The sequence below is a fragment of the Camelus bactrianus genome, chromosome 23 (assembly GCF_048773025.1).
Source record: "Camelus bactrianus isolate YW-2024 breed Bactrian camel chromosome 23, ASM4877302v1, whole genome shotgun sequence".
Classification (NCBI taxonomy): Eukaryota; Metazoa; Chordata; class Mammalia; order Artiodactyla; family Camelidae; genus Camelus; species Camelus bactrianus.
Window position 1 is genome coordinate 20,650,918 of NC_133561.1, and position 14,349 is coordinate 20,665,266.

General features: G+C 34.4%; 1 protein-coding gene across 9 annotated transcripts in view; it reads left to right on the forward strand.

Moving 5' to 3' along the window:
* Positions 1–14,349, forward strand: part of CEP170 (centrosomal protein 170) — a 100,542-nt gene that overhangs the window by 41,435 nt on the left and 44,758 nt on the right. For 6 of the 9 annotated variants that reach the window (XM_074351747.1, XM_074351745.1, XM_074351751.1 and 3 more), the window contains exons 8-10: positions 6,922–7,398; positions 11,168–11,331; positions 11,524–11,817. In XM_074351747.1, coding sequence (XP_074207848.1) covers positions 6,922–7,398; positions 11,168–11,331; positions 11,524–11,817 — 935 coding nt within the window. The remainder of the gene's footprint in view (positions 1–6,921; positions 7,399–11,167; positions 11,332–11,523; positions 11,818–14,349) is intronic. The other 3 variants (XM_074351752.1, XM_074351753.1, XM_074351754.1) reach the window with 1 other exon arrangement.

Consider the following 14,349-nt stretch of genomic DNA (forward strand, 5'->3'; position numbering starts at 1 on the left):
AGCAGCCAGTTTCCGTGATAATGACAGATAAGGATTCAGAACTGATGGAATTAAATACAGGCACCAGGGAGCAGTATGGAAAGCCACCTCTGACTCTGGGTCAAGGATAGATTCCATCAGAACGCTTCTCAGTTTTCTGCTTTTGACCCTAGTTCTGCAAGATAAACAAGACATTTTTCTTAGCTGGAGAATAAGAACACTAGTTCTTCGATATGCTCTGATTTTACCAGGATACAAGTCTAAGAAAGCTTATCTACTTGACCTTAAAATGCCCCAAACTGAAGTTGTCAACTTTGTAAATAAATTCCCATTCCAGTTTCCATGTTTCTGTAGCCAACACGATGTTCTCTTCTTGCCAACGTTCAGAAACGTAGTATTATTTAGCATACCCTCAGATGCAAATAACAGAACTGCTACCTGAGACTAAACAGGACGGAGATCCACTGGCTTAAATACCTGCACCTCTTCAGGACTGACTGGTGCAGCGGGGTCAGTGGAGTCATCCGCTAGCTGCTTTCTCTCCAGCTCTCAGCCTCCTGTCCATGGTGGCTGCATACTGAGGGACTTGCCCCTCATACCCACAGACTGCCTGCCAGGAGCAGTCAAGGCGCTTGCTACTTTGATCACATCCAGCGGGAAATAGCAAAAGTTGCTTCTGGAAGACCCCCTGGAACCTTTCCCCAACATTTTCAACATATTTCTGATCTCACTGGCCTCAGAGGTTCAGGAGTAGGTCACCTGCTTGTTTCTGAACCAGTCCCCGGCAAGGGTAATGAAGTTATCCTTAAGCCAGTCTTACGCATCCAGAAGCTAAATGTGGGGTTAGATTTCCCCTAAGGCACATCATCTGTATCAAGGAAGAGTAGATACCCAGGAATGTTGGAGTTCTTTTAGGAGGGAGGAACAGGAAATGGATTTTGGAAGGCAGTCAAGAATGTCTGCTTTATTTGAAATCTTTGTGTCATCCCTTCCTTTCACCTCATCTAATATATTACTACTTCTATTGCCCTTTTTTTCATTGAATCATAATTGAGCTGTTTCCAGTTTTAACCCTCCTGCAGTTCCTTTCGCATAATACATCCACATCTAAGCTATCCTTTGTTTCCTTGTTTTAAGTAGTTTCCTTTTGCTTGCCAAATAGATTTTATGTCAAAATTCTGATTTTGCTGCACTTTCCTTAGCCTCATGTCCCCCTCCCAGTTGTTTAATGCTCTCCCAGTGGATCCCCACGTGGATTGTACTAATTCCTGCCTGCTCTTTTCCCACAGACGTCTGTACACATAATATATCGGGTGATGGAAAAATTCTGAAAGATGTGTCTGTGTGTATGTATTGCTAGTATGTGACACAGTTTCATTTAGTATTTTGTGTGTATGCTTTCTCATCTAAACTATAAGTTCCTTACTTCAAGGATCACATATTATATTATCATAGTACACTAGAGCCAGTTAGAAGAGAGGGTGAGGGAAAGAGATAGAAGGGGAGGAGAGGAGGGAGAGAGGAAGGGAGAGAGAAAGAGAGAAAGGGGAGAGAGATAAAGAGAAAAGGACTATTAGGTGGTTAACTTAAAAAGGAACACAGCAGAATGTAACTACTGCCAAATTCTGAAAATAATTGTGATAGTCATTTTATCTAGCCATGCAAGATCTACCCTTCCACCCTTACACATAAAACAACTTTTGAAATCTGAAATACATGACTTCTAGAATACAATGAAATATAAATGTAATTTTTGTACTGAAGACAGAACCATGATTTATTAATAATAGATAACCCTTCAGTGGTGCTTACTTTATGTAGACACTCTTCTAAGTGCCCTACATATATTTAATCGTTTTATCTTCACAGCAATACCTAAAGGTACTTTCTTTTATTTCCCCCATTTTATAGATAAGGAAGCTGAGGCACTGTGATGTGAATTTACTTCCCAAGGTCACTCAGGTAACAGATAGGGTAGCTGGGATTCGAACCTGGGCAGCCCAACTCTAGAGTCCGTGCTCTTAACCACAAGCAGTTGCTGTTTCAGCAATGATTACACGTGCGCGCGCGCGCACACACACACACACACACACACACACACACACACAATCACTCCAAAAGAATATACTTCATAGAGTACAAAGATTTAAACACTCAAAAACAAATTAGCATAAAAAATTGATCCCTCACACCTCAGCATAATAAAATAAATTTCAAACTGTGAAGCATCCAGCAGTAATTTCCTCTACGTGAATGAAACTAAATCCTTAAATGATTGTCAGCTTGTGTGACCTGTCGCATTGTCATTTCTGCCGGATGACAAAAGCCCTGTTTTATAATCTTGGGATTATTCTTGAGTTAGAAGGAATTAAGTGATTTACATCTTGAGTTAAATAGCTTATAGCACCCTGTGAGATTCAGCTGATTAAAAGCCTTGATGAGATTCTCATTTGCTTTCTTATGTTAGTATGAGGAGGTTATTGTTTCCAATTTATCATCTGTAGTTTTTTAAAATATAGGATGAGGGAAACAGTTTACTGATCTGAAATGATTTATGATGCCAGCAGATTTGTTGTATCAAATTTTAAAATATATACTAATTGTTATTTCATTTGATCATTTTGAAATTAAAGTTTTTTTAATGTTTCAAATGATGAAATAAAAATTGTTATTTATGCTCTAAGCATGCTTTTTTGTTAAAAACAAAAAGTGGTTTGCTTCTTGGTTACCAATTTTTAGAATGTAAAATCTTCATACTTATTCCAGAAAGGATAATAGGTTATCTACTACCTAGTAACTCTTTAGGTTCCTTTCTGTGGGTCCATGTATATAGAATGTCCTACAGATTTACCTTAAAGCCTAAAAGACCCTAGAAGCAAGTATTAGCACAGGCAGGTTCTGAAATTTTGGGAATATTATGAGTCCTTATATTAAGAAGGAGAATTTGTTCTCATTTTAGTTCACGTATGCTCTTCTACTTGCTAACTTGGTTTAAACAGTTTTTTAGGTTACAATTAAAGGCCTTTAAGTGTTGCATACATTTTGAAAAGGTGTGTACAACTATGAGGAGTAGATTTTTGGTTCTTTTACGTTGATTTTTAACCTAATTAAACTAAATTTTTGGAAACTTTTGAGTTTTAATTCTTTTTTAGTAAAAGGGGTTTCCTAGTCTTTGTAATTTGAAGTAGTTGAATATGCTTGGTTAGATGCATATCTTAAACAGAACGTGCCTTCATAATTATAGTCTTTGTCATCTCAGAATAGTTTAATATTTCATTTAGTTTAGTCCAGAAGAATGAAGGGAACATTTTTTCTGGATTGTGTGTTATGAGTTGCCCTGGCAGGTTATACAGTCATGAAATACCTTAAGAACTTAAGGATATTGCTGTTCTGATTTAGGTAAACATAATTAATTCAAGCATAATCAGTTGTTAAATACTTTAAAATATCTAGCAATTGAGATTAATAACAAAATATTTGTATAAACAAAATATTAGTATACTTAGTATATAGTTTAGTATAAACAAAATAGGTTTTGAAGCTAAATGAATGTTAAATTCATAAATTTCAGAGTATGTTTTGTCATTGTTGTGAGAGGAAAGCTGTTTCATTTTTCTATATTAATGTAGAAGACCCCTAATAATTTGTCCAGTAGGCCTGCAGTTCCCAAGTATAGTAGGTCCACACTTGACCTAGTTTTATCATCTTCAGAGAAATGAATTTCTCTACATAATAAATTTTCCAGATGGCTGAACCTTACTTTTACAACTGACATTTTTTTAAGAGCTTAACTATTTCCTAAATATCTGCTAAATGAATTACCCGTATCACTGCCTTTTTAAGCAAAAAAGTCTGAATATAATTAAAATGTTTGCTTTGTGACTCAGAAGCATCATTATGAATATCAGTGATTGAACTATGATACATTCCAGTGTACAGTGTGATACGTACATTGGGAGATGAAGTAGGTGAAATTATTTGCCCCGTATACTGAATGATTCTGAACTACGTTTTTGAGCCATGTGTCTACTCTTGTTTTTTGTTTTTGTTTTTGTCTTTATCTCGACCACTTGACTCTTACTTTAGTGCACTGTGTCTGACCTTAACCCCCACTTTTACATCGCCTCCAGATTTGCTACATGTGATCTGAGTAAATAGTCAAAAACGGTTCTCAGTGAGGAACTTCCCTGGTAGTAAAGATCACAAATATGAGAGTATAGTTGCTGTCATATCTGTCTTGGTTTTTTTAGAGTTAGACTTTTGGTTTTAGTTTCTTGTTTCCCTAGTTAGCTGTGTTGGAGAGTTGGGGGAGGAAAATTCATTTGTGTGCCTACGTAGTGCCAGACTTTCTCTGAGTATTATCTCACTTACTACATGGCTCACTAAATCTTCACAGCAATCTTATGGGTGGATGTTATTTCCCTATTTTGTGATGAGAAAAATGAGGACTAAGGACTGAGAGAGACCGGACTTATCTGGTCTTATCTTATCCCTGCTTTCCACTAAACCAGGCTGCCTGGCCATAATCATTAGATTTATAACTGACTGCTTTCTACTCTGTTGTGCTGCCTAACATTGTTAGATAACTGATTTCTAGATAAATCAGGTTATCAATTTGTGTAAATCTCAGGTTTCTAGTTCTTGAAGTAAAGGCAGTTTTGAAATAGGACCAACTTCGGAAATGATAACCTTCAAAATAGTTATGCTCAGTTGTTGATTTCTGCTGTTTTAATGTGTCATAATGTGAAAACATGTTAAAAGTATGTCAATATTACTGTGAAGTATTTTTCACAAGGGAGGAAAATTGGGAACATGTTCTTTTGAATCATGAGTGACAAGAGGCTGGTAAATGTTATACCCCTGGGCTTGCTTTTTGTGGTTATTGCTTCATAGTTCAGCCACATCATTTTATCTGGGTATTCAGGTGGTGGTAGGAAACTACTGTTCCTTGTCCTCAGTGTTACTCTGTTACCTGTAAGGTTGGGGAAAGCAAAAAGAATGACTGCATGAGGATAGATAATATTGATAGATAGACAGATGGGCAGATAGAGGAGTAGGGTAGGTTTATAAACCAATTGTACTACTACATGGAGTTGATCAAGTATAGTACATTATGCACAGTAAACAAATCAATGTGAAAAAATAAAAACATGTATTAATGAGTTTAATATAAGGAGAGTGGTTAATGCATTTTTACTCTCATGAAAATTTTAAATGACCGGCTTTTAAAATAAACACTGTAAGTCCAAGTGACATTTTATTAAGAAAAAGATAAATGAACTCTTCAATAAAGAAATTTTTTAAATGTGACTTAGGTTATTAAGAATCCTGTGCGAACTTTTCCTCCAGATAGCATGTAAAATTATTGCTTTGATAATGTAGTTTTCTGATACACTTTACATTTTCAGGGGTGAGAAAAACTAAATAGATTTTGAAAAGGATAAAGGATAAGTTTCATATTGAAAATTGTTTTGTTAGATATTCTGTCTATCTTCTGTGTAGTTTTTTTTTTTTTTTTACTTTTTTTTTTTTAAATGGAGCGTGATGTCTTCTATACTCTGTTCTACACAATTGATTACAGAGGTGTTGCTGTCCCATTCTTCTGTAACCTAAGAGCAAACAGTTTTGTGATTGCTTCTTATTCAGGGTACTGCCACAAAACTGATTATAGCACCTGAAGAGTCCCATCAATATTTAATATTTGAAAAGATGTTTCAAAAGGCCAAATAATTCACTTAATTAGAAGATGATTGGAAACAACCTCATCTCCCTGTATTGCCTTTCCTTCCTAATAAATTATCTGCAAATGGTTTTTCTATCAGTGTTTTTAAAAAGAATGCTTTTTTGAGCTTATGGGAAATATTTTTCATTTGAACTCATTCTTTACCATCCTGCTAATAGACATGGTTCCTTTGCTTCCTGAAAAACAGAGCAGTTTAATCTTTAAACTTTTTTTGCATTTGTACTATCTGATGATATGTATTTAAAAGAAAATATTTCAGTGATCATTTTCATTTATGTACCTTTACATGTTTTATGTATAAATGCATTTATTTTTTATCTTTATATTCACTCTGAGGCAACAGAGGAATATAGTGTTCCAGAGTTTCTTGCTTTTGCCAACTCTGTTGTTTTTGATGTGAGATTTGTAATTCAGCTTTCCTCCAAGGATTTTTGACACTTGGACATATTCTGCTGTATAGAAATATACATGAATTTCCTTTTGGAATTAATTGGCTGGCAACTGAATTTTCTATTTCTGCTTATTTCTTTCACACTGCTACTTGGATTGCAGTGCTGAAAGCAAACTACATGTCTTATCTTCACTCATTCTTTTATTCTTATAAAATACGTCTATCTTCTTGCAAGGATCACACATTAGTAGTATTTTTGTCATTCTAAAATTAATGTCTCTGAATGTGATGATGGAGAATGGTAAGTGGAATCATTATTTCCAAAACATTGCTTACATATTGACATCATGTTTATTGCCTCATTTGAGCACCTGTTCCCCTTTGGAACTTTACTTATATTTGTAGATATTTCACATATCTCATCCTCCTTACTTGATAAGGAAACTCATATTTTTTCTGTCTCTCTAGGTATATACATTGAGCATCCATCTCCATCTCCATTTGATTTCAGTTCTTTCATACTTAGATGATTTCTGGATCTAAGTTGGAAAAATTATGGACCTACCCATGCAAGGTCCATCTCTTTAACTGCTTTGCTATCCTTTGCCATTGCTGCTGCTTTTTCTGCATCTTCTATTGGTAACTGAATGCCATGTTTATAATCAAAATTATTTCTTCTCTGTGACATTTGCCATTGTTTTTCATCCAGACTATGATCTGCCTTCTGATTCTCATGGAATAATACAAACAGCCATCAAGTGCTAGAAACTCCCAAATATTTTGAATTTTCTCTTATTTTTCTTATTAGGGTGCAGCATAGATGCCAAGCAAGTTGAAGAACAACCTGCAGCTGCAAATGAAGAAGTACTTTTTCCTTTCTGTAGGGAACCAAGTTATTTTGAAATCCCTACTAAAGAATTTCAGCAACCATCACAAATAACAGAGAGCACTATTCATGAAATCCCAACAAAAGACACACCAAGTTCCCATACAACAGGTGCAGGGCATGCTTCATTTACCATTGAATTTGATGACAGTACCCCAGGGAAAGTAACTATTAGAGATCATGTGACAAAATTTACTTCTGATCAGCGCCATAAGTCAAAGAAGTCTTCTCCTGGAACTCAAGACCTGCCGGGGATTCAAACTGGAATGATGGCACCAGAAAACAAAGTAGCAGACTGGCTAGCACAGAACAACCCTCCTCAAATGGTATGGGAAAGAACAGAAGAGGATTCGAAAAGTATTAAAAGTGATGTTCCAGTTTACTTGAAGAGGTTGAAAGGTAAAGTGAATTAATCATTTCAGAACTTCCTATTTTATGATAAAGTTCGGTCTTCAGTTACTACTATTAGATAAATAATTATATGATAGAAATAGAAAACTTCGGCTTTTTCAAAGGTTTATCAAAAGCAAGCCATACTGCCCACATCCAACTTACTCATTCAAAACAGTCTGCCTTCATTTTCTTGCCAAAACCAGATTGATTTTGTGTATTTGTATTTAAGCCATTAAATATATTTCTTTTTCCTATGGAAGTAAAAGATTCATTCAGTTCATCAGGGAGCTCCCTAGAAGACAATTCTCATCATTTTCTTGACTCAAAGAAAAGATATGGTCAACTCTATTCTTCTCTATTGTGTGTTTCCTTTAGAATGGCAGTATTTCAATTTTGAAAGAAATTTTAAGCTATTGGATAATGGGCTAAAAGTTCTGCTTTGGTAATATAATGCACAGTATTTCAACCTGTTATTAGGTTGCTTATGAAACAAAATTTTTTTTGTTTAGAGATACTACGAATTAATTGAAATAAGAATTTTTTCACTAGTAAGACTTTTTATGAAAATTACAATTGAATGTTTATTTGTGAAATAGTTACTATAAATGTTTTATTAGTATAACACGGCCACAGTTAGTAAAATCTTTATACCTGTATATCAAGGTATCAGCAGATCAATTTTTTTCCATTGGTTTTGCTAATTAAATTTAATTTAGAATTAATGAATAAAGATTTATGTTACTCTATCTTAATTTTATTTAACAAGCTATCTATAAGGGAATGATTGTATGTTAATCTGACCATTCTGTTACTATACAAAAAGTTAGAGTTAAAAAAAAAAACTCATTGAGGTTGGAGATTATATATTACTTACCTTATATGTCTAATGCTTTACCTGGGACTTGAGTATGTGATAGGTGCTCAGTAATTTGAATAAACAATGAATGACTTCACTATCATTTACAAGACCCTGTACTTTATGCCCTGGGATTCTGACCTAAATCTGTACATTAGTGATTAGATATTTAAAAACCTTATCAGAAATTATACAATCAAATTACTGTTATCCCTCAAAGTTATTTAGAGGTAGGCATACATCCTAATATGTTGCCATTGCTTAGAACTCTGTTTTTGGATTTGCCATCAGGCCATTTTATGGACCATCCAAGAAAATGTTTTTTTGAATGTAACTCATTTTTGATCCAAGATAGATCCATTTTATTTCCTCAGACATATTTACAAATGACATATTAGGTAAAAATTTTCCACAATTTAGTACATCCCAGAGTATATACCTAGAGTCTAAATAAATTTACAAAAGTAAATAAATAAATAATTTAATTAATTAATTAATTAATTTACATATAGCAAATCATAACAATTTTATAATAATTAGACTTTCAGTAACTGCTTCGATCAGTCAAAAACTTGAAAGTAGGCAAAACAAAACAAAATACCTCTGCTCCTGCAAGCATAGAGTGCATGCACTTTGGGAGAGTGAAGAAAATAATGTTTACAAAGCCCATACACTTTTACCCTTCAGGAAAGTTGTAGCTTCTTTTGGCCACAGCTACTGACTGGGTACAGTTAACCTATTCTAAAAAATGCTAAAAGAACTCCAGCATATTTATGCCTGATTAATGATAGATAAAGAAAGAAGGAAACTCAGTGAGACCAGTTCCTAGTGATTGTTTTTGTTGAGTAAAAAGAGAAATTGGAGTTCTGATCAGATGTCTTGTCTTGTGTTAACACTGAGAAATGCAAAATGAATAATAATTTTTCAAAAAAGAAAATGGCTAATCCAAACGGAATTTTAACCTATAACTTAAAGAAAGGATACTGAAAGGACCTGACACCAGATAAGTGCCAAATTTTATATGTTGGTACAAGAGCTAAATTTTGTAAAGGTGGTGTTTCCGTATTGTAGATGTGTGTGATACGAGCTACTTGGTCTTATTACTTAGGAAATATGGGAGTTCATTTATTTACAGCTCTCACAAACTGGGTTCCTTTTCAGTGCAGCCAGTGTAACATGAAATAGGTTGTGCAATGTCATGTTTTTAGTGAGTTTTATATTTGAACTAGTAAGGTTTTTGGTTTTGCATTCTTTCTGTGATACCTGATTCCTAGTTTAATTACTGAGACAGGAATTCCATTAATTAAACACCTGTTTTTTTTTCTTTTCAGATTACATTTTAAATAGTTTCTAATTTGAAAAAGGATTTTCAGATTTGCTGTTGTATCTGATGTTTATAATATTAATCACTGTCACTCTGCAAGAAGTGCTCCCAGAACCCCTTCATTTTGGTCTTATTCACTCCCTTTGCTTAGCTTGCCTGTTACCTTCCCAAAACGTCACACTTTTCTGTGTGCTCCACTCTCTTCTAAGTCTTCTGACGCCCTTTATGTACCACATTTTTATAGCCAGTGCTCTTGTGTTAAGTCACTAGCACCAATTGGTAACCTCTGCATTCATTAGAGACAAGCCCATGAGTATTAAAACAAAACTTTTCCTTGGACATACGTCCTTTTCCCTCCCTAGCCCCAACGTCATTCAATTCTGATCATCATCTTGTTTAATACCACATTATTCAGCAGGTATTCAGATTGAAATTTGTAACCCAGAAAAATATAAAACTCAGATTTAGTCCTAAAATTATTGGAATACACCTGGCTGACTAGATTCATTTATAGCTTTCTTCTAAAACTGTCATTTAAGTTCTCATTTGTGATTCAGTCTAAAAACATACATAGAGTAACTCTTGGCTTTCCATTAAATTCATGCTATAATAATATAATAATTGTCATTTGCTTGTTTTTTCTAATGTTCTTATTATTTAGGTAATGAAAATTCTAAATCAGTGAAAAATCAAGTAATTTTTATAAAGTTTCACATTTAATCCCTGACAAAGCTATGAAGGTAACAAAAACCTCTTTTGGGAGCTGTACAAATTCAAGTACAGTATTCTAACTTAACTTTATATGCTTGATGGAGAAGACACATTTTATCTCGTTAAATTTAGCACCATGCCATTTGTCCAGGTTGATTAATGTAGGATTTCGTAACTACACTTTTCCATGCTAGGCCTCTTAGCATGCTTTATTTAACTCTTCAAAGCCACCAGTTAAATGAGCACACATGCAAAATTTCAAAAATTATCAGAGCTAGAAAAACGCTTATAAAGAATTTTGTATTAATTGGTGGAAACTACAAGTATGCATCTTTTTATTAAAAAGGGAATGTATGCTATACTTTTGGAAGTATTGAACAATCACTGAAAGTTAAGATTCATCACCTTTTTAGTGGCATTTCTATTCCCTTTTCCTATGTAACGATAAGTATTTCAGTGGGAATCACACTTTTTTTCTGTCTGTCTCTCTAGTAAGAAAGACAAAATTTTGATTGCTTAAAATTTTGATTTTGTATGAGGTTTGAAGGCAGGATTAATGGTCAGTGTTGTAAATACAGACTATCACAGATGATATAGCATTGCTTACCTGTTAAGGCATTGATGAATCATTATAAAGTTAAAATTTGCAGAAAGAAAAGTAATCCTATTCAGTTGTTTATAAAGGAGTCATTGTTGGTTGATAAAATTTGAATGTAAGCACTGCAGTTGAGGGAAGTTTGCAGAGCCTGTTACTGAAAAGAACATATGACTTTGGATTGAAAAGGGGGAGGGGAACAAAACAAATGGCACTTTTGTATACGCTTCTAATTTTCTACATGGGATTTTTTTCCTTTTCTATTATGCGGTTTCTTTTTTGTGTCCAGGAAATAAACATGATGATGGTACACAAAGCGACTCAGAAAACGCAGGGGCTCACAGGCGCTGTAGCAAACGTGCAACTCTTGAGGAACACTTAAGGCGCCACCATTCAGAACAGAAAAAGCTACAGAAGGCCCAGGCTCCTGAAAAGCATCAAGACCAAGCTGTTGTAAGTCAAACTGCTTTTATGATTGCATTCTTTGATGAAGACAATCCCAGAAAAAGAAGGTCATATTCTTTTACTCAGAGTACGGGCATCTTGTGTCAGGAAACTACTTATTCAGCATCACATACAAAACTTGAAAAAACAAAGACAAAATCTCCAACAGCAGATGCCAAAGTGGTTTCTTTGTCTTTACAGACTAGCTCTGCGCACCACAGAGGGGGGCATGGTGTTCCACATGGGAAGTTGTTAAAACAGAAATCAGAGGAGCCATCGGTGTCAATCCCCTTCCTACAAACTGCATTATTAAGAAGTTCAGGGAGTCTTGGGCACAGACCAAGCCAGGAGATGGATAAAATGTTAAAAAATCAAGCTACTTCTGCTGCTTCTGAAAAGGATAATGATGATGACCAAAGTGACAAGGGTACTTATACCATTGAGTTAGAGAATCCCAACAGTGAGGAAGTGGAAGCAAGAAAAATGATTGACAAGGTAAATAATTGAAATTTGGGTATGATACTAGTTTTCTCGTGGTGTATTTGACTGTTGGAAATTATTGGAGAGAGACAAAGTTTTCTCATGTAGTCAGTGGTATTGAAACTTCAGGATTTTGCTAGGGAACTGCAAGACTAACAATAAGATCAAAATGCAATCTGATTTTATTCTGCATATATTCTGAATATACCTGAGTTCATAGCATAAAGTCCTGTACATATAAGCTATTTGGACCTTATAAAGTTGTATAATTTTAGGATAGACTTTTAAAATGTTATACTTTGGCCATTTTCACTTTGCATTTATTTAAAACTAAAAATCAAACAAACCCAGATTGCTATGACTCTGTCAATATAAACATAAACGTTAGCTGATAATAGTTAAACAAAGGTTCCTGCCTACTAATTTCATTTTGGAAGCACATGAAAATACGTATGTTTTACTCAATTTTGTTCTTTGTCCTTATTTTCTTCTCTTAATTTTTATTCACCGCTGTCTGTGGTGACAGAAAAGAAGTATATGAAAACAAACTCAGCGTGTTTATGATACTCTTGAGTTTAGCCAAGTGTATACCTAGTCATGATGATTATTTACATTTCAGATTTGTTCTTTGATGTTATTGGTTAATGTATATGATGATTGTTGTATGGTATAAAAAGTAGTTTTTCTCAATCTGGCTCCCAGTAATAGAAAGTAGACTTTCGAATTGGCTGTATGTTTTATCCCCTGGGAAACAGCAACATAAATTTTGCTAAACATTAATCTCTTGTTTAGTTCTTGTTATTTAGCATGTGAACTTGTTAGAAATATAGAATCTCAGGCCCGTCTTAAACATTCAGAACCAGAATCTGCTTTAAAAGCAAAATGCGTGTGCCCAGTAACATTTGAGATGCACTGGTTCAGATGATGAGTTCACAGTGTGGTCTTTCAGGGTCTTTCAAGGAGTAAAATTATTAGGATTTATATTTACTTTTGATTTCATGGTTTTCATTTCCATTTAGGAGTGTGTTCTGTAATGTATGCAGTCTGTTGCTTGGTATATGTATATAATTTCTAAACATACATTTACTGAGGAGCATATGCTCAAAATTTTTTACTGTTGGGGTGTACAACTCCAAACTTTTCAAGACCCATTAGTTTAGGAAATAGATGTTATGTGAGCAATGTTATAATAATTGTTAGAGAAATAAAGCAATTAAGAAACAGATAAAGTGATTTTTCTGATTATATTAAAGGAAATTTAAAGACACAGTGTTAGCAATAGAAAATGACTCTCGGTGATTTAGAATTATTTTCATCATTGGGAATCAATAATGACATTTCTTTCAGATTACTTTAAAGTTTATAATTTTTCCTCTGGTTATTGAGAACAAGTATACTGCTATTTAAAATACTGTCAAATAGAAAATAGAAGGATAGGTTTTGAAAAAAAGAATGCTAAGAAGTTTTAAAATTCAGATTAATATGCATTTTATCCTATTATACCTTTGACTTATGTATATTTCATTCATAGTTTTTGATGTTTTCTCTATTAAAAGACTATCTTACAGTGAGGGATTATGTTACAGTATTTAAGAACATCAACACAGGCAGGAAGATAGGTCTGAGGTTAAGTACAAACTTTGCATGTATTAGATCTATGCCCTTGAGTAAACTAACCTCTTTAAGCCTGTGTTTATTTTTTCAATAAAATGGAGGAAATTTCACTAGGTTATGAACAGAATTAAATAAAATATTAACACAAAAGGTTTATTACAATGCCTGTCTTATAATGAAAGGTCCATAAATTTTAGTTAGCTATGTTATTACCCTTATTAGGAGTTTCCACAGATGGATCTTTACGCTAGGTATTGATAAATGCTGGCAAGTTCCTCAGTATTGAAATGGGCAGATCTGAGCTCAGGTGGAAGTTAGAGTGCAGGGGCCAGAACTGCGGAAAGCCGGGAAAGGAGTCTTTATTGCACGTGAGCCTCGTCAGTAAACTGCGGGACAGAGAGGAGCACCACAAAGCCTGGTGTGTACTTGCTGTCTGTAATCATCGTAAACATCTTTTTTTCATTTTCAAAAAGAGTCCCAGTTTCAATGACAGATTATATGGTCACATTATGATAGGGAAGACCAGGATTTTAAAGCAAGATTCATTTAAAGGAGTAATATCAGAATGTGACTGAGTGGATAATTCATTTTTAGTTTGTATAAGCCAGAAAACAAAGCTAAGGCCTTAAGTCTAGGCAAAAACAAGAGTCACACAAATATCACCATTTGATAGTTTCCTTTTTATTTATTTGCCTCCCCTCTCCCCCATAACACACACACACACACAAGAATATAAACTCTATGACTGCAGGAACCTAGTGCCCAGCATATAAAATATCCTCAATAAACACTGAATTTAATTGCTAACTGAGCTCATTTTGAAATGTGGAATTAATCTCATAACAGGCATGGTCAAGTAGGGTTTTCTGAAAATATGGACCAACCTGTTTAAAAGCACAGGAAGTGAAAGTCTTGTTCAGACGACCACAGTCA